This window comes from Puma concolor, chromosome A1, assembly GCF_028749965.1.
Source record: "Puma concolor isolate L17-30 chromosome A1, mPumCon1.1.hap2, whole genome shotgun sequence".
NCBI classification, from domain to species: Eukaryota; Metazoa; Chordata; class Mammalia; order Carnivora; family Felidae; genus Puma; species Puma concolor.
In genome coordinates, this window is record NC_141667.1 from 169,507,987 (window position 1) to 169,529,335 (window position 21,349).

Genomic DNA, 21,349 nt, shown 5'->3' on the forward strand with positions numbered 1-21,349 from the left:
AATCCGCTGTTGCTATTAAAGAGCCATATCCATTTACTCGGGACTGGGCCCATTCACAAAGGAGTGGGGTAGTCACTCCATAAAAATGCACCTTTTTCCTCACCTCAGCAAGAGGCCATTACAGAGGAGCTCACCTGTTAATGTCCGCTGTTGTCTTCACTTTGGAGGACCTCATTGTCACTCTCCTGGAGGCAGGTGAGAGCCCTTTCCAGGATACTCATCCCCCATTCTCTTACACCATTCTACAGCCACGCTTTCCCGTAATTACCACAGAAGGACTGTTTTCCTGTTTTCTGTCGATGTGATTACATTATATTAACCAACATCTGATAATACTTTGCAGTGTGTTAACTTGTGGAGCCCAAGGTTGGAGTAAAATCCCTCCAATGTAATGCTCTGCAGATTTACACTGCAGTTCCTTTAGATGGTAATTACGCTTAAGACCAGATGGTTTCATGCAATCTAACTTTTCTATAATGAATGAAAATAATTTGAAGACTCATAGGCCTCTCTCTTTCATTACAGAATGTACAGGCTTTTCCCACACCCTTGTTCTGGAACATTAAGAAAGAAGATATGGAGAGAGAGAAGAAAGAAACCGAGGACCCCCTGCTACTATTTCTATAAACAACTAGTGGTGTTTAAAGGCTAATAAAGCTCCAAAGATCTCTCTTATAACCATAATCTTTGGGCCAATTTAAAAATATTTGTGATGGAGAAATGTCAAGAAAAATAGAGACAATTTCTTAAGACATGATTCTCTTCCCTCCACCTCCATAAAAGACTATATATATATATATATATATATATATATATATATATAGCTGTCATATAAGAGGCAATTGAAATTCCACAGCACAAAGGCAATGCAGAGAGAGGAAGAAAAAAAGAATCAATCTTTCATATGTTTTTTTCAAAGGCTTGGCAAGAAACCAGGGGTAATATTTTTGCAACTGGGAATGTGTGTTTGCTGAAGAATATTCCCACATTTGAATCATCGTCAGGGGTCCTAGTCTTGTTTTACTTTCAAAGGTAGAGAGGGCATAACATTAACCCCAACTGGGAAAAGGAAAATGCCTCACTGTAATTCTCCTCCAGGGAGCAGGAATAAAGGGATTACACATGCCTGCATAATGGAGAATTTCCTCACTCAGACAAGACAAAAGACTTCATTATTTTTCACCAGACACTTGAAGCCTTGTGCGTCCCAGTTCCAGAAGACAAGCAGGCACCAATTTGTTTTGTATCAGACCACTAGATGGAGTTTCTAAGAAACTGGCTTGCTAGTACTTGCCATCATGAAGAGATATGGGGAAGATGATGAGATCCTAATACCACAACTCTGTGGTCTTTCCCCTAAGGAAAGCTAGACTGTCCCTCAAGTTCGTGGTGTGTATTTTCAATACTATTAGCTTTGCTTTTTCTCTAGGCAACAAATAAGTGAATGTTTTCATCCTGAAAATGTATTTCTTTTATCTTCAGGGGAGACCAAAAGGCATCTAAATTCTAATGAAAAATTTAAAGTGGCAAAATATAACTTAATTGAATATTCAAATACTTTTCCTTCTGACTAGGTCTATTACTGAGGAATTTTAATGATGTGTGCATTCTTATTGGTAAAGTTGTAAAAGTCTCAAAATCCTTACTTATTTACTATTTCAGCTCGGTAGTAGATTCATATAAGACACCGTGTATGGGGACCATGTTCCCAGGGACAGATCAGATCTCCCATTTAAGAAATTGAAATGAGTTCAGCTCTGCCTCATGTAGGCTTGAAGGTCTCCCTTCACAGTCACAGAGACTATAGATAAAGATTTATAAATTTTCTACCTGCAAGAAGCAATGTCTGATTTTTTTTTTTTTATTACTATCTCAGGGCCTCATCTGTTATAGGTGTGCAGCCCATTTCTTGAGTAGCATAGTATTCTAACTGGAGATAAAATCACCTTCCCCTTTGAAAAGCATATTTCAAACACATGCGGTGTGTGCTATTTGTGATTATTTCCGTGCCTCAAAATGTTTGATCTTCGCAGTATTTCACGATTTACTCATTTCACAAATATTTATTAAGCACCTACTGTGTACAAGGTGAAGTAACAAGTGAGCAGTAACTAAGTCAACCTCTGCTCTCTTAGAGCTTTTTGGAGTGAGGCCCACACAAGGAACTGAAAGGCCAAAGAGGTTGACTGGCCGGAGCAGGGGGTCCCTGATGGTAAAAGATGAGGCAGGTCCTATGGGACTTTGAAGTTATGCTGAGCTTCTTGTCTTAGTCTTACTCTGAAGAGCAATAGGGTTGTTGAAGACTTTAAGACAACGATGACAACTGTCTTAGTTGCCAATTGCTGTGTAACAAGTGACTCCAAAGGTTGGTGATTGAAATAACACAGATTAATCTCACAGCCTCAGTCAGGAACATGGGTGTGGCTTAGCTGGGTCTCTCATAAGGCTGCAGGCCTTTTGACTTGCCTGGGAGGAATCCCCTAACTAGCTCACTGTCACCGGTCTTTTTTTTTTTTTAAGTTTATTTATTTATTTTGAGAAAGACAGAGAGGGCGTGAGTTGAGGAGGGGCAGATTGAGGAGTTGAGGAGGGCAACTGCCCTGAGGAGGGCAGTTGAGGAGTTGAGGGCAGTTGAGGAGAGAGATTGGGAGACAGAATCCCAAGCAGGCTCCACACTGTTCAGCACGGAGCCTGATGTGGGCCTCGAACCCATGAAACCATGAGGTCATGACCTGAGCTAAAACCAAGAGTCTGACGCTCAACTGACTGAGCCACCCCGGCACCCTTCTCATGGTTCTTAATAAGATTTAGTGCCTCACTAGCAGTTAAATAAATGCTTTGATTCCTCATGCTCTGTTAATGGAAGACCACCCTCATTCCATAAGAAGGGAATCTCTCCACAGAACATCTCATGACATGGCAGCCTGCTTGGGCAGGTCTTTTGTGACCTATCCCATCCCATTTGCCTTACATCGGCGAGGAGCAAGTTGCCCACATTTCTGGGTTGCACAAGGGCATGAAAACCAGGGAGGAGGTATCACTAAGGGCCATCTGAGAAACACCTACACAGTAACATTGCAGGTGTTCATTTCAGAGGTCATGTGGCTGGGGATAATAATGCAACATGTTTATTGAGCGTGGATGCGTAGAGACAGGTTAAGAAGCTGCAGCTCTAGTCCGTAACATATATCGCCGTTGAGCAGAGTCAGAACAGAGGAGACTTACCCCCCAGTGTGAACCTCTGTCACATTTGCTTTTCTGTCCTCCACCCTCTGTCGAACGTTTTAATACCAACCATGGCATGGGGCGAGACAGAAAAGTAAATAACAGCAACTAAAATGTAAACAGAGTGTCAGTGTTTCCAAAGACTGGCACATTCATAATCATAGTTGGTCCTCCCAACTCACTCCCTATGAAGTTGCTGGAAGAGGTGTTATTGTTCCCCATTTTACATATAGGACATGGAGGCTCAGAGAATGCCCATCACCTGCTAGAGGTCCCACAGCCGGCAAAGGCTGAGGTCGGAACTGCACAGTCCTAAACCTTGGTGTTCTCAAATCGACTCCTCCATTAGTCTTCAGTCCAAGGCAAAACTTTCTGTTCAAGCCCTGATGCTGGGTAGGAAAGTACTAACCTGATGTGCTAATTGAACCTTGAGACTAGCAAGTTCGAGAACCAGTCCCACACCTCCCTCAGCGACCTGTGCTCTCCTTATACCTTTACCTCCCTGCCTTGCACTTACCCATTCTGTCCCCTGGCTCTGCTCACGGGTGTGCCAGCAACCGCATTTCCTAGAACACGAGGACAAGTGATCAAACGGGCCCCTAAAGAACTCACTGCCTAATAAGGGAGGTGACCAATGATGACCAAATGCCATAAGCGTTGAACAAAGTGTGGTTAATAACATGCTACAGAAACATGGAACATAAAACATTTCTCTTGCGGGTGAATATTCTTTTCTCACTTTATGTTACTTATCAGGACTCATTTATGTCTGAGTTTGTGACTATATTACACATGTCAGAATACTTTTTGGTAGTTCATAGTTTGGATTACAATATATGCTTGTGTATAATAAAATTGTATTTCCTTTTGAAAATAATAAAACAAACTCCTACCATACTTCTGTGTGAACCTTGGCACATTGTATTAGAGAATGTGAAACATCTTCATGGAATTCGATTGTGCCAGATTGAAGTGAATAATTTTCTACCAAGGCTGTTATTTTCCAAAATAACAAAATATTGTACATTATTAAAGAAGGTGATGATGGCTTATGTATCAGGCTGTTTTCTTTATGCAGAAACATCATAATATGACCTTCTTTCTCTACCTGCTTCAATGTCCAGATGTCCTCAGGGCAGAGCTATTATGCAACTTCTTTCCTTGCTCCCTACATCTCCTCTCCTATCCCAGATTTATGTCTTTCCATATGAATTCCTCCTTTCATCCGTAGGAAACCCATTTTGGGCAGCTAGCTTTTTTGTATAATGTAATTAGATTTTTCCCTTGTTTTCTTTTAGACAGATTTATGTATCTGTAGAAAAGTTGTTTCTTCTATACTATTACCTGTTGTTTTTATGGGAAAATTATCATAGACAAATAGCTAGTTATTAACTATAATGGATACAGTGTGAACAAGAGGATTTTGAATTTTAACGTAAGTAACATCCACCACCATCCTTAGAAGAGGAATAAAAGCCTTCAAGAGCCTTCAGATGAACTGCCTTTCACGTGCCCAACCTCAATCCCTGCAAATTGCCTTAACCCAAGTGTTTATATAGCCATTTGCTAGATGAATGTGGCCCCTAGTTTTCAGCTAAGAAACTCTAGCATTTACCTATAGTGTCCTACTTCAAAAACCACTGGATATGCAAAGGCAAGAGTGAGCTATCAGAGCATTTGGTCTGAGAAGAGACTCAACAAGAAGGCTGCTAAAAGAAAATGGAGATGGTTGTTGACCTTTATTTTGGACCAGACGTGGCAGCGGTGCTCGGGTGCATGGCTGGCATAGGAGTCAGAGACAGTCACACTAAGCCTGAGGCACCAAAGGCGACCTCTTCACACCATGGAAAGATCGCTGCGTCTGCCTGATTTCACTTTGCTCAGGTCACGAGGGTACGTTTGGAGTTCCAGGAAAAGAGGCAGTGGGTAAGAATTCCTCTGTTCAGAGAACACAAGGCTCTGGCAGGGTCCCCTGAGTGAGGAAATGAAAACCATCAAGGTGTAGCCTTGGCTCGAGCAGAACTCTGAAGTCACTCGTTACACGATTTTACTGGCTCAGAGTTGCTGAGCCCAGTGTTCTTTTTCTCATCACTATCTGGTTTGAAATTGTACTAACAAACACTGTTATATACACAGAAGAAAGTGATAGGAAGAGGAAATGGAAGCCAATGCTTTTATATATTTTATGCATAGAAGTGGCTATCTTAGTCTGATGAAGCACATGTTTTCTGGTTGCAGAGTCGAGCTAAAAACCAGTCCCCCTCACCCTGAGCTCAATGAGTGACTCATACAGAGAACAAAGATTCACATGTCACATGTATGGTTGAAATTCCAGCCCATTTTACGATTAGGTTCTCAATTCTCTAGATAGACCCCAGTGGGAAAGAAAGGACTGATCTTGAGCCAGAAAGGAAAGGGGGGTTGCCTTCTCACCACACTTCAGCTTTGCTGTTGGTGGAGGGGATGGAAGAGACGCCATGGGATTCGGAGTCTTTCCAATGGTGAGCACACCTCCACCCTCTGTTGGGACCTTCCTGTCTTGTTCAGTCAGAGGAGGGAGTCTCAGTAGGATCCACAGAGCCACCCCAGTGGGCGTGGGTGTGTTAAGATGACTTGGGTGCTGGGACATCCATGAGGTTCTGGAGTCAGTAGATGCATTCCCAACTCTTTCCCAGCAAGAATGCCTGGGCCTGCTCACACTGGGCTGTGGGGCAGACACCAGCAGTCCCTTATCACAGGCAGCTCAAGGCCAGAGAAGTTCTTCCACTTCAGACGTAGCACGGACGATGGCCAGCTCAAACTTGTATACTGTAATCAAGTTGTATGTGTTTTGTATTTAAGGCCTAAGGGCTCAACTGCTTTAGCGGGGAGTCTTGTGACAAAAAATAAAGGTTACTAAGACAGTGGCTATAGGTTAAGCCTTGACATTTACACAAATAGGAGGGATCTATAGATCTATGCCAGGATAACACTCTTCTCCAAATGGATGTGCTCAGGATGCTTCATGATTTGCAGTCCTTAGTCCGAAAAACAAATCTTAGTATACATAATATGAGATCGTGCTAAACCTTTGTGAATTCAGCCTAACTTATAAATGCACCTTCCTATGCGACACCATTCTGGTCATGGAACTAAGCACGGTCTGTCTATCACTGCCATAAATCCTTGGTTTTTTATAAGATTTTGAGTCTGGATTTTATCTCAAAATGGTCCATGTGCTTATTGAACTAAAAAGAGTGATTTGGGGTGGGGGAGGGGGTGGGAGTTGCTTCCTGTAACTCCTTTCCATTCATCGGATTTGCATGATTTTCATGGGTATTTACCATAATTACCTTCATTGGCATCAAAAGCATTTTTAGCTACTTGAATATACACATGATATCATAAGAGCTGCTTAAAAGTATGCTAAACAGAAATGGATCTTTTTCTTGAAGATCTTAACTCCGAGACAGTGATGATATAATTCAAAGTCAATCTCGATACACATTTTAGAAAACGTAAATATGAAAGTTTTATGTAAAGCAATGACAGAAGTTATGTGTTCAAGTGTTGAATAAATACAGCATCATAAGATTTGCATATCATAAAATCATTGCATTGGAGATCTGTGAGTTTTCTTTGAGATCAAGGTCATGTCCTCACTTTACCAATAAGAAAACTAAGCCCAAAGGTCACTCAACTAGTCCGTGACAGTGTCGCCTGTGGAACACAGGCCTCCGAGTCCCCTGTATTATTTTCTTTCCACTTGACTGCTACATCAAGGGAATCGTTGTAATTTCCAGTTGGAGAGAACTTTCTGGAAAAGGAATTTTGTTTTCTCTTCAAATCATTCACACCCCAAGTGTCGAGTCACCCAATTGTCTTCCCTCATTAGCAAATCTGAAACTATACCAGCCTAGGTATGGTTTAAAGAGGGAATGCCTTAAAAAAGCATCAGAGTTTCATGATTCCAGAGAAAGTAGTAACTGGTTACCTATAAGCCATAGACTTTAGACTGAGGTTTCTTTAGGTATTAATCACAGCTGTAATTGCTTGCTTCTCTTTACCACTAACTTTTGCCTCTAACTTTATGCTTTCCTATTGTCCTGGAGTTCTGCAAAATCTCCTTGGAACATATATTCTATCATCCCAGAGGCCTGGGTGGACAAATCCTTCCCCAGAGGGCTGTTATTAGAAACCTCCTTGTCTAGGGGCGCCTGGGTGGCGCAGTCGGCTAGGCGTCCGACTTCAGCCAGGTCACGATCTCGCGGTCCGGGAGTTCGAGCCCCGCGTCAGGCTCTGGGCTGATGGCTCAGAGCCTGGAGCCTGTTTCCGATTCTGTGTCTCCCTCTCTCTCTGCCCCTCGCCCGTTCATGCTCTGTCTCTCTCTGTCCCAAAAATAAATAAACGTTGAAAAAAAAAAAAATTAAAAAAAAAAAAAAAAGAAACCTCCTTGTCTAAATGCAAAACCAACATCATGCCTACCTATGGTTAGGCTGGCCCTACCGCTAGCAGAATCCTGATGGCAGCTCTCCCCTTGGGTAGGGGGAGGCAGGTCGTGGTGGGCAGGAGATTTCTGTTTATTTTCTAGCACCACCGCGAAGCTCTGACAGTTCTGCTTTGTAAGTGTTCTTGACACAGAGCCTCAAGCCCATTTTCCTTTACGGTTATGGGTCATTTGCTGTGTTTTGCCTTATCATTGGTGTTTCCTTAAAAATAATAAGAATAATGAGCAGTTATGTATTATTCATCCCAAGTGTACAGATCATGCATTTATCTCGGGCTCCTTTTTTTTTTTTTTCCTAGAGCTTGCACTCGACAGCGCATGCTGAGTGGATCATTTGAGGGGCAGCCAGCAAAGGAAAGGTCAATTCTCAGTGTGCAGCATCATATCCGCCAAGAGCGCAGGTAAATATACTGGGAGACAAGGCTGCAGAGAAACCAAGGAAAGGAGTTTTATAGGAAATGTTCTCTGTGCGCAGCCCTGGTTAGCAGACAGGCGTGGGTGAGGAACTTTGTTCTGTTTGCTAATGGCAACCATGATGAAACTCACAATCAGTTTCAAAGATTCAAAAAAATCTCGCAAAAACCTTTTCCTTGGTGATGGCCAAATTCTTGCTTTTAAGATCAGAAGGAAAAATTCTGAAATTTTCTAGATGGGATCAAAAACATTTGAATAAACTAAAGCTTCTGCTGAAAAGAGATAATAAGTATTTGTGATGTGTGTTATTGTGATGTGTGTTATTAACAGAAAAGTTGATTTATTTTGTTCTCCTAATGGTCATTGCTTGAAAGTCAAAATTTGGTCTTAGATGTATCGATCTGTTGGTTGTGGTTGTTTTAGATCACTAAGACATGGATCCAACAGCCAGAGGATCAGCAGGGGGAAATCTCTTGAAACCCTGACTCAAGATGTAAGTTCTAAGCAATGCTTTGGATTTGGGAAGCATGATTATGAAAATTCATTTCGATGACTGTTTAGACAATTCCAGCACTTGTGTCCTTCTGTCACATTGTCCTGTCTCCATAAGATTTTATGCCAGAGGGAATCAGGAAACTCAGGAAGCAAATTCAATGGACAGTGCAGAAGAGTGACCGTTAACTGTACAAAAATCCAGACATCCCACAAAACACATGTCTTCATTAAGATAGGCTGGGTGGCTCAGTCGATTGAGCATCTGACTCTCAATTTCAGTTTAGGTCATGATCCCAGGATCATGGGATCAAGCCCCCTATCAGGCTCCATGCTGAGTGTGGAGCCTGCTTGAGATTCTCTCTCTCTCTCTCTCTCTCTCACTCGCTCTCCCTCTGCCCCTCCCCCACTCATGCTCTCCCTCTCTCTCTCTCTCCCCCCTAAAATAAATTATAAAAAATTTTAAAAATTCAAAAATATAAATAATAAAGATGACAATACAAGAGTGATGTGTCAGTTGCATTTAACAGACATTAAAAACACTTAAAGCATTTTATAGAATTGATTTGCATCATAAACTTTAAACATTTACTGATTTCCAAATATTCCAGAATCTAGAGCCAGTGTCTAATTTCAGGGCTTTACATACTAAGAAATAAAATGTGATTTATAGAAGAATTTTTCTGTCAAAGACTGCATAATATTTCCCAAGAATTTCTTTGTTCTTCGACACTATGTCACTCATTTATTTATTAATGGACTCAAAAAATATTTACCAAGTGCTTATCACGTGCCAGGCCCTGTTCTAAGTGATGAGGAGTAGTGGGGAAAGAAGACAAAACTTCTGCCTTCCCGAAGCTTACATTTCAGGAAAAGAGACAAAAACTAAACAAGGAAACAAATATATAATCATTTCTGGGGGTGTTTTTGACTTATTGCCCATTATGTGTTCATTGCTGTGACAGTTTTGCTCTGTACTATAAAGAAAAATCAAATAATGTATAGAAACCAAAGATGGAGATTTGGGGGCAGGAAATTCTAGAGAAGATGGTCAGTGTTGGCGCCTCTGTATCAGACCAGAGACCCGAACGAAGGGAAAAAACAAGCTACATGAAAACCCAGGGAAACCCACGCAACCAGAACTCTAACCTCTGGGTTAGACTCGCAAGCGGCTGTATCATGCCGATTTCTAAAAGAGACTTGAAAAGTACACATTAAGTAATTATCATTACTGGAGTCCTCATTAAAATACAGGTCTTAAGTTGAGTCTGGCTAAATTGGCAGAGTCCTGAATGTTCAGAGCCAAGGATGGTGTTTGAGAAAGGAGGTCTAGAAAGAGAAAGGTAGCAAGCCTTAGGGGTTTTGGGGTTTTGCTTGTCTTTTTTTTTTTTTTTTTTTTTACCACTTTATCTCTTATTGTTAAGATTTTCTGGAGTTTCCAGCATAATCCAACTGCTTTCAATCTGTAGAAACTTCTGCCTTAGAGTAAACTCTCTTAAGTGTTCCAGGCACAATTGACAATGGAAGACGTTGGTGATGAGAACACCTGATACCATCATTACCCAATTTACAAGGTTCTAATTGGCAGACACATCTGTTAGCGCCATGATTCTTAAGGCAGAGCTCTGTCTGATATGATCTACCATATTATCTGCATGGAATTGTGATCGGATCCAACACATGGCCTGTGTACATTTAATTTGAGGACCAGGCATGTTGCATGGAGAAGATTTCTAGGAGAGAATTCAGAGAGGCAACAGTAGTTCAAAGCACTTCCCTTCAGTGTGATTCAGTAGAAATATATAGTCTACTTAAGAACCAAATTAGAGCACAGCTTTGAAAATATGTGTTTAAATATACACAACAAAAGGCCCTGAATAGTCTCAATTCCAGAGGCTTAGTTCTCCTTCAAAGACTTTTTATGCTCTTTTCTACACAGGCATATAATGAAAACCCATCCCCCATCTTCTCCACAGCAAAAGGTTATGAAGTTCTGCTAATTTCCTAAGAAATCCCCCCTGATGTCATTTCCTCCATAACAGAAGCAATTTAAAACAGAGCTTCAGTTATCTCACTTATTACAAATGATAGAAGATACAGATAATTAAATCTAAGGAATAGTTGTGATAATATCTATCAGGTTATTTGAGCAATGGCCATCCATCTCCCAGGGAGTGAAAATCAGAGTCAGGGTCCTACATGCCCAGGTCCTCTCCCACCCTTCTGGCCTCATTGTCTCCTACCATGTGGATGCTCACCCACACGGCACGCTGGCTGGGCCGCACACAGGCAGACCCACCTCTCCTCTGGAAGAGCACATTTTTGCAGATACACAGCGACCTGCATATCCTTCCAGCCTACACTCAAACAACGTCTTTATATTGAGGTCTGCTATGACCTGTTTAAAGTTGGAGCCTTCTAGAGGCGCCAGGGTGGCTAAGTCTGTTGAGCGTCTGACTTTTGGTTTCAGCTCAAGGTCATGATCTCATGGTTTGTGAGATCGAGCCTGTGCTGACAGGGCAGAGCCTGCTCAAGATTCCCTTTCTCCCTCTCTCTCTGCCCCTCCCACACACTCTTTCTCTAAATAAATGGACAAGCTTTAAAAAAAAAAAAAAAAAAAGATTTAAACTTGGAGCCTCCTAGCACTCTCTGTCCCCTTTGCTTTTTACCATAACACCAAACATTTTCTAACTCTCCCCATATTGTGTTTGAATTTTTATCGGTCTTACCTGACTAGAACATTAGCCCCACAGAGCTGGATTTTTTGCCTTTTGCCATACCCCCAGCACTACAACAGGGCCTGGCACATAATAGGTTCTCAATAAATATTTCTATTTTTAAAAAAATACCCTTTAGAAGGAAAAAAAATACCCTTGCTAAGATGACTGTGGCCACTAAAAATGTATATGTTAAAATAAAGGTATTTCTTTCAGTTTCTTATAGGTGATATTTTCAGGCCTTCAGAAAAATCTTCCATTTTTATATGCCCCTTTTATTATATTTCTAGCATTCCAATACAGTGAGATATAGAAATGCACAAAGAGAAGACAGTGAAATAAAGATGATCCAGGAAAAAAAGGAACAAGCGGAAATGAAAAGGTACGGGGTCCTACGGTGTTTCTTATCTCTTGTTTCTGGATGGCAACCTTTCCCTTAGCCTTACTGTACATCAATTTCCCCTTCAAGGAAAGTGCAGGAAGAGGAGCTGAGAGAGAATCACCCATACTTCGACAAGCCACTGTTCATAGTTGGACGGGAGCACAGGTTCAGAAACTTCTGCCGGGTGGTGGTCCGGGCACGCTTCAATGCGTAAGTACACTCCATTTCAGCCAGGTGTTGGCCTGAGTCGTACAAACAGCAGGGGGGGTTGTCATACAAGGAAGAAGGAACATGTAATCCTAATGGGGTCACAAAATAAACTGTGGGCTAATTAATCATGCTGCTCCTATTTGCTGAGCGGCCGACCAGGTGGAAAACAAACAAAGGTTGCAAGTAGTTCACATTTATATAAAACTCACGTTTGTGAAGCTCTGAACAGCCATTTTTATTTGTTCATGTTTATATCAGCGTTACTAACTCCATATATTGTTTTGGAAATACCGAACCAAAGGGTAGGCTGAATGACACAAGGAAGGTCATTGCCCACACCTTTAGACTTATAGTTTCTGTGTTGTCAAAATACCCTAATTAGTTTCTTCTAGAATAATGTAAAACAGAAATAAAGTTGATGAGTACTTCCATTACCAACTCTTATGAGATAAAAACCCGCTGGCTGATGTCTCTGTCCCTACTCACATGGAAGAAATGTGTAAGAGTCTGTCGGTGTGGTCAACACGGAGGACACTGCATTTGTGAGGACCCAAGCCAATTTTAGCAGACAGACTAGTGGATAAAATGGAATTTTTGTCCTGCGTAACATTAGTAAATACCCTGAAGACCTTAAGAGTCCAGAGGAAGTGTGAAGGCTTTCCCTCTAAGTGGTTGTAACTTCCCTGATGCCGTTATTAGTAACATATGATAATCATTATGTGTTATGGGCTGAATTGTGTGTATCCTCCTGCCAAAAAAAAAAAAAAAAAAAAAAAAAGGTCGTATATTGAAGCCTTAACCCCTAGTACCTCAGAATGTGACTTTATTTAGAAACAGCCTCTTTAAGGAGGTAATTAAATTAAAATAAAATGATTAAGGTGGGCCCTAATCCAATATGACTGCTGTCCTTATAAGGGGGAAATTTGGAGGCACCTGGGTGTCTCAGTTGGACTTTGGCTCAGGTTATGATCTCACAGTTCATGGGTTTGAGCACCGCATCAGGTTCTGTGCTGACAACTCAGAGCCTGGAGCCTGCTTCACATTCTGTGTCTCCCTCTCTATCTGCCCCTTCCCGGCTCGTGCTCTGTCTCTCTCAAAAATGAATAAACATAAAAATTTTTTTTAAAAAAGAGGAGGAAATTTGGACACAGACTACCTATAGAGGGGAGTAATGTGAAGACACAGGGAAAAGACAGCCATCCACAAGCGAAGGAGAGACACCTAGAACAGGTCCTTGCCTCACGGCCCCCAGAATCAACCAACCCTGCCCACACCTTCATCTCAGGCTTCTTGCCTCCAGAACTGAGAGAAAATGTTTCTGTTGTTTAAGCCACTCAGTCTGGTACTTTGTTACACCAGCCCTAGGAAACTAATGCAGTGTGGTAATATTTCAGAGCTGGAGGGCACCTCGTGAACCATTTGGTGTCATTTGTACCCAACCCCCTCCAACAGAGGAGAGCACTTAGAGCAGTAGAGGTTAAGGGCTTTTCTTGGGAACGTGAGCTAGTGCAAGGCTCTCTTCTGACTACCAATCTAGTGTTCTCTCTGCTGTTCTAGAAAGACCCTCACAGTTTAAAGCACCTGAATGATAATGATTAAATACTTCCCTGAGTGTTCACAAAGTAAAGAAAGAAGCCAGTAGTTTAGAGTTGATTTGATCAGTTCCCCAAGTGAGTGTTTCATCTGGAATTATCCTCCATGCTAACATCTAATTGCTAATTCTCCACTTCATTTAGTGTGGACTGACTCTCCTTTTGTCAGCACAGCAGCTGATAAGGACTGAGAAAGACTTGTTAATCGGGAGCTCACACACACACACACACACACACACACACACACACACTGTCTGGGACTTCACTGAAGTTGGTTATGGGCTTCTAGAAAGTAAAACTTAAAAGTGGGGACACCAAGAAATCCTACGTAAATCACTCAACAAGATCACAGTTAAATACAGTAGGAAGAGCTCAATTTAATTTCTGGAGATTTAATTGAATAATCATGAGGAAAATCCTTGAACTGCTAAGGCCGAGATTTTAACTGAGTGTTTTTAAATGGAAGTCAAAATTCTACTTTGTCATATCCATGTCAAAAATTGTTGAGGGACTCCTGGGTGGCTCAGTTGATTGAGCATCCAACTTCGGCTCAGGTCGTGATCTCACAGTTCATGGGCTTTGTACTGACAGCTCAGAGCCTGGAGCCTGCTTCAGATTCTGTGTCTCCCTCTCTCTTTCTCTACCCCACCCCCACACTCTGTCTCTCTCCCTCTCAAAAATAAATAGACATTTTAAAAAAAGTTGTTGAACGGAGGAGGGGCATGTAGGTGGCTCAGTTGGTTAAGCGTCTGACTCTTGATTTCGGCTCAGGTCATGATCTCGAGGTTCACAAGATGGACCCCCACGTCAGGCTCTGCACTGAGAGTGTGCTGCCTGCTTGGGATTCTCTGTCTCCCTCTCTCTGCCCCTCCACTGCTCGCTCACTCTCTGTCTCTCAAAAAAAATAAACAAACATTAAAAAAAGAAATTGTTGAATGGAGTCATGAATTCTAAAATCAAATATTTTGAGAATTTTCAATTACTTTCACAAACATCAGCTGCAAACCCTCCTGCTTTTTCTTTCGTCTAATGCTCTCTGCCTTCCAAAGGCACAGTTCCTGTATAATGTAATTTTATAGAGGATATAAAAGAAATTTTGGGTAGATAAGATGTTTATAAATACCATGCTGCTAAATTATGCTTGCTATGCTGCAGTATTTTGTGTTTGTTCTCTCTTGCAGATCTAAAACAGATCCTGTCACAGGAGCTGTGAAAAATACAAAGTATCATCAACTTTAGTAAGCATTACAAAGTCTGTTTTCTGTGCACATTTGAAATTTCAATGTACTATTTTATGCTGCATAAAAATATAACGATTACCTGTATTTTCTTCCATATCGTGCTGTGAAATAGATAATTAGGGATTTTTTTTTAATGCCAGTCATGGGGCACCTGGGTAGCTCAGTCAGTTGAGTGTCTGACTCTTGATCTCAGTTTAGGTCATGATCTCACACAGTTCATGGGACTGAGCCCCACGTCGGGCTCTGTGCTTACAGTGTGGAGCCTGCTTGGGATTTTCTCTCCCTCTTTCTCTCTCTGCCCCTCCCCTGTTCATGCACACACACATGCACATGCTCTCTCTCTCTCGCTCTCTCTCTCTCTCAAAAATAAATACATAAACATTTGCTTTTTAAAAAACGCCAGTCCTGCTTATAGAATCACAGAAGGATCATCTCTGACTCGCACAGCCTTCCCTAGAACAGTTGTTTCTCGGTTTTGTTTGGTCTTTGGCAGTGATTTGCTGGGATTGGTGACTTACCTGGACTGGGTCATGATCATCGTAACCATCTGTTCCTGCATTTCTATGATGTTTGAGTCCCCCTTTCGAAGAGTCATGCATGCCCCGACTTTGCAGGTACGGCTGCCAAATCTCAGCCCACAGCTCAGCAGACAACAACTGGGCTCCAGTTTTCCCCTTGTTGGTGACCCAGCTGCCTCTTGCCCATTTCAGATTGCTGAGTACGTGTTTGTGATATTCATGAGTATCGAGCTTAATCTGAAGATTATGGCAGATGGCTTATTTTTCACTCCAACTGCTGTCATCAGGGACTTTGGTGGAGTCATGGACATATTTATATATCTTGTAAGTCTCTAGTTATTTCCTAAATGTAAGATGTCATGGTTTTGTGAACTCTCCTGCATTTCTCAGTACAAGAGAAAGATACGTGAGTCCCAGAGGTTTAGATGTCATTACTGAGTTCTTAGGTCATCTATTGCAGGCAAATGAAGGGCATGCATGTAAAGTCTAAATAAAAAGCATTAAAAATGTCCATGGATATGGTTCACATACATCAACCACATTAATACACATGTAAGACATACATTCATAAGGTCTAATAAATCTTATTCGCACCCTGCAATCTTGTGGCTCCCATAAGGAAAAAAAATCTACACCATATAATTGATTGATGAGCTCCTCATTGCTAAAAGCAACCTAATGTGAGTATGATTGGACACTTTCAATTCCAATTTCTTTCAATTCCTATACAAAAAATATCTGCCTAGACAAGATGACCATTCAACTGTTCAGTTAAACTAAATTGGGAAACCATAGGAAGGGAACTCAAAGAAATTTCATTTTTTCTGTATGTCCAAGAAGGCATAAAATCAATGTCTTTTCCAACATAACAAGGAGAATTGTGACCGTTAACATGTAGTATCTTTAGATCATCATTAAAATAGTGAGAATCAGGTCAAGCATGAAGTTTAGTATCCTTGATCAAAGGAATTTCAATCTGAGCTCCCATGTGTAAGTTAAAATAAGGTGCAGAATGCACTGGGGTACATGCACCCACAGTGTGGACACCCGCTTTTCATTTCTGTGTACAGCTAATGACTTTCCTGTGGGGCCACTAACAGGTCAATATTGGGTTGAGAGATCAGAGTTAAGAGATTGCATATATATGTAGTGAAAGCTTGTCCTACATGCTATGTGGAATCTCTGCTCAAGGAAAGTTGTATGCACTTGGCTCTCAGAAAGTGTAGGTAGTGAAAGATATTAATTCTAGGGATTAATTCTAGGGATTATTTTCCCCTCCCAGGTGAGTTTGATATTTCTTTGTTGGATGCCTCAAAATGTGCCTGCTGAATCAGGAGCTCAACTTTTAATGGTTCTTCGGTGCCTGAGACCTCTGCGGATATTCAAACTGGTGCCCCAGATGAGGAAAGTTGTTCGAGAACTTTTCAGCGGCTTCAAGGAAATTTTCTTGGTGTGTTACATTTACCCTTTTGCCTCCCACTCACACAGCCCCACGCTGTAATGTAGTGAATGAGGGGACACCCTCGCTTGCCAAGGGTAAGTACAATCTTATTCATTGCCAGAGGACAAGAAAGGCACTAACAAAACACAACACACAGTCAGAAACTTTACCCATGGATGCTCTGACTGGTCAGTATATTTTCTTGATATAACTTATTCAATGAACGTTTTTAGTAAAAGTATAATGAAAGCAAGAATCCCAGAGGTAGAATTTGCTAATACTTCCATTCTTAACTCGTGACCCTAATTTTATTCTGAGTTTCAGTTTCCTTATCTAGAAATTAAAGGTGAGATTCAACACCACCTACTGCACAAATATTAGCAGTCAATAGATTTGGGCTTATTATTTCATTTTGTATGTCCCTAGTTTCTTACAGTGTAGACACTGTCTCTGATCTTTGGGGTGTTAACATAAAACAACTTTAAAAAAAAGTAACATACAGGTATACCCCACTTTAACCTCAGGATACAGTAATAATACTAAAAATGTGATCGAAGGAGAAAACGTTAGTTGAGCACTGATTTAGGGCCTTAGAAGAGCTGGGCTGCAGAAAAGCAATGAGTAGGAGGCTCATTGCTCGCAATCTGTTACAGAAGGATCTGTGCCTTACAAAGGAGTGATCAAAGGGTTCTTTTTATTATTGATGAGTTCTGCTCATGCATGGAAATCCTGAATTAACTTACATAAGCTTATTTTACATCGTGCTTTCTAGAAACACACCTATGGGGAGAGAACAGTTGTAGTTACAGTTGATTCTAAGGTATTTTAAAGACAGGTTGCGATGTTTCCATAGGCATAGAGTTGTTGATATTTTTAAAAGACATATTTGAAATCTCACATTTTCTTTGTGCTAAAGCCATAACATGGTGGCTTTTCACACAGCTGGAAATGAAGGAAAAAAGGATGTCATCACCTGACAGCTAATGTATATGCATCGTGGAGCCCTGATAGAATTTAGCAGAGAATTTATTTGTGCCTTTCTCCTGATGATGTTTTTGTAGAATTTTAGTATATTGAAGATATATGTTTAGATTATTCAACCAACACAGATCAGTGGTTTGTTCAGTGTTTTACTCTTTGCCACTTTTCTGTGCTGAGACCAAGGCACCATGAGACCAAGGCACCATCCAGCAGAGGGAGCACCAATTAACAGACTTACTTCTTAGGACTCCATGATCTCAATCCTCTGTGTATAGCACTTTTGTGTGCCCTCATTGCTTACAAGAAAGCAAAACCTCTCTCTCTCTAATTTATGCTCTGCTTATAAGGAGAGGAATTCATTTTGAGAAAATAGGGGAAATATAATTATTTAAACATTTTTCTTTTGTTCCACTAATGTAGATTTCAAAATCAGAAAACCCCAAGCCATATCAAAAATACCTTAGCCTAAGTGAAATAAGCCATACAGAGAAAGACAGATACCATATGGTTTCACTCTTATGTGGATCCTGAGAAACTTAAGAGAAACCCATGGGGGAGGGGAACAAAAAAAAAAAAAAAAAAAAGAGGTTAGAGTGGGAGAGAGCCAAAGCATAAGAGACTGTTGAGAACTGAGAACAAACTAAGGGTTGAAGGGGGGAGGGAGGGAGGAGAGGGTGGGTGATGGGTACTGAGGAGGGCACGTTTTGGGATGAGCACTGGGTGTTGTATGGAAACCAATTTGACAATAAATTTCATATATGAATAAAAAAAAAAATACCTTAGCCCATTTTCCTACATGAAAGTCATATGTTTTTATTCTGAAAATCCAAAACCTGTTGTTAATTCCCTCCTTTTAACATTTCAGCAAGGCTAATTGAATGACCTGTGGTGGAGAAGTTAAATAATATCATGAAAAGACCAAGAATTTCATACCACGTTCTCCAAAAAGTTGTGTCCCTATCACTGTTCAAATCAAGCCTACTGTTTAATTTTTTACCAGGAGATATGATGTCTCACCAATTTTTTTTTTTCAGGTCTCCATTCTTTTGCTGACATTAATGCTTGTTTTTGCAAGCTTTGGAGTTCAGCTTTTTGCGGGAAAACTGGCAAAGTGCAATGATCCTAACATTATTAGAAGGGTAAGTTACTGCTTTCTTTCTTTTGGGAGAAAAAATTGAGTAGTTCACCACCCCTTGGTAAACACGTGCTGACACTACGGTGATAACCCCCACGTAAGACTCAGAATTCTCTCTCCACCAACCCCTTCTGCTTAAAGGAGGCAGTCTGTTTCTTCTGGCTAGCACAGGTTTGTGGGATTAAAAGCACATTCCAGATTATTCTATTGTCTTCTGTTGTTCCAGTGTGGAACCTCTGTTGACACCTTTGGAATAGCCACTTACGATTCCAGATGCTTGTAGCTGTGAGGCTCGGACACTCTCCCTTTGGGCTTCCCTAACTTAATCCTGTCACATATCAGCAAACAGCCCCCCAGAAAGGACAAGAGGCAAAGTTTAACTGTCATACCACTGTTCATTACTTCTCACTCCATCATTCTCTTCATTGGGAAGTCCAGAATCTTCCCCAATAAGACAGCTAACAAAGACCCAAGCTTGCTTCTTCCGCTACTGCCCTTTGCCTTATCTTTCTTCAGTCAGTGTTAGTAAGTGGAGGCCAGCTCCTGGGTGACCCCAGGGTTTCATTTGCTGAACATAATGGAGTGAATACATTGCATCTTGAATAAGGTGGACAGCTCTCCTCTGAATGACCTGTCAGAGCCTCAAGTTCCTTTTGTCTTCCTTCTTTGTGTGTCCACCCTTTGCTGTCTTCAATGTCTTCTCTGTTCAGCTGGCAGAGAAGAGCACAGAACTCCCTCCATGCCTGAGGGTTATGGTCAGGGCCAAAAGCAGCACACCTCACTTCAACACACATTTCACCAGCAAGAGCTTGGCCTCCCAAGGCAGGTGGGAGAATGCAACAGGTGGCTCAGTGATGTGTCCTGCAGAAAAACAGGATGAGTGTGGTTACAATCAGCCATCACTGCTACACTATCCAGTGTGCCTTCCCTTAGGATTCTGCCTTATATTCAAGTAGATTCATGAAGTGATCCAAGTACTGCTAACGTACAAACAGCGAAAGCATTTCCTCTTTCATCCAGGTAAAATAATGCCTTAAGTCCATTAAGACGCACATACTCAAAAGGCCTAATACAGCTGAACTATAATACCTATTTCTATGTTTCCAACAAATATGGCTATCTAATACAGATTTTACATCAGTATGAAAATTTCTACATTTTCAGAGCTACTGACTGTAAACATTATTCATTCTCTGATGGTTATAAAATGCATCTTTGCCCAATCAAAGTACATTATCAATTATGTTAATAGTGAGGATTTCAGTAAGTGGCAGAGCAGAAGAGACACCACCTGTGTCTCCAGACGTTCCAGGAACTTCGATAAACCTGAGAAAACATAACAAGGAACATGGCATAAAGGTCACGATGTATCAAATTAGCTAACGAAGGAGGTAATAAAGAACTGATGTGTTAATCCACAAGCTCAGGTAAGCCAAGAAGGGTTAGTTTAGATTCCCACTGAATAGAGGCCGAAAAGATGACAACATTTCAAGATGAAACCTACGAGGAATTTTGCAGGACTCAGTATATTAATAACGGCTTAAGAGCATTGTGATTTTACACTCTCTGCTCATACCCAGACCTGGCTAAGGATAGAAGTACAAAGAGGATAAAGAACTTGTCCAAGGTCACCCTAAAATAAATGGGGAAGCTAAGATTCATGTCAAGGCAGCATGGCCCCAAATTCCTTCCTTTTCACCAGGATGTCAGACAGCCTCACCCACTCAAAGCTGGGCTCCCATGGGCTCAGAAAGACAAACTGGAAGAGGCCAAGAGGCCAAATATATCATGGGGCCTCTATTTGATACACCACAGCACAGCCAACAGGAAAAATGTTGCAGATGAATGTGTAGGGTTACTATGAGAACTTAACTGCAATATATTTTAACTGAAAAAGTGGGCTATGGAAGAGTATACGATCACATATATTCATAGGAAAAAAAACTGGAAATATAAATGCCAAAATGTCAACTGTGTTTATCTTTGGGTTATTGTAGGTAAGTTTATCCACGCTTTTTAAGTTAAAGGGATATCATTGGTGTAAGAAGGCTTTTTATTCTAAGGAATTTTACTGGCAATCCAAAGAGAAGTAATATTGGTATTCACTAAACTAGTGGAAATAAGAATGGAGATGAGGCCCAAGCGGGATGGGGAAAGCCATAGACAATTCTGCATCTTGATGCTGGGGGCCGACAAGGTGCTGGCCCATGGACAGAAACTGGGAAGCTGGGAGGACGCAAGGCTGAAGGTTGAAGGTGGCTTTAACTAGGTTAGACTTTGAAGTTCCGTTGATATATCCCAAGTGTATACACATTATACCCAGGAAAGGGGTTTAGGTTCAAAACATGACAATCATAGGCAAAGGAACAAAGATAAAACAAAAAGAAGAATAAAGACAGAAAATGAGTGAAAATCTTCTTACTCATGTTTTAGTTTTAAAGTCTTTTAAAAACAATGTTATTGGAGATATAATTCACATACTGCACAATTCACCCACTCGGAGTGTACAATTCAA

General features: G+C 41.1%; 1 protein-coding gene across 8 annotated transcripts in view; it reads left to right on the forward strand.

Moving 5' to 3' along the window:
* The window catches only part of NALCN (sodium leak channel, non-selective), a 335,141-nt gene that overhangs the window by 272,273 nt on the left and 41,519 nt on the right, over positions 1-21,349 (forward strand). For 7 of the 8 annotated variants that reach the window (XM_086708523.1, XM_086708529.1, XM_086708530.1 and 4 more), the window contains 9 exons: positions 8,011-8,112; positions 8,549-8,618; positions 11,625-11,716; positions 11,804-11,926; positions 14,700-14,756; positions 15,253-15,373; positions 15,470-15,601; positions 16,560-16,727; positions 18,734-18,838. In XM_086708523.1, coding sequence (XP_086564649.1) covers positions 8,011-8,112; positions 8,549-8,618; positions 11,625-11,716; positions 11,804-11,926; positions 14,700-14,756; positions 15,253-15,373; positions 15,470-15,601; positions 16,560-16,727; positions 18,734-18,838 — 970 coding nt within the window. Of the gene's footprint in view, positions 1-108; positions 196-8,010; positions 8,113-8,548; positions 8,619-11,624; positions 11,717-11,803; positions 11,927-14,699; positions 14,757-15,252; positions 15,374-15,469; positions 15,602-16,559; positions 16,728-18,733; positions 18,839-21,349 lie in introns of all 8 variants that reach the window. The other variant, XM_086708540.1, reaches the window with a different exon arrangement.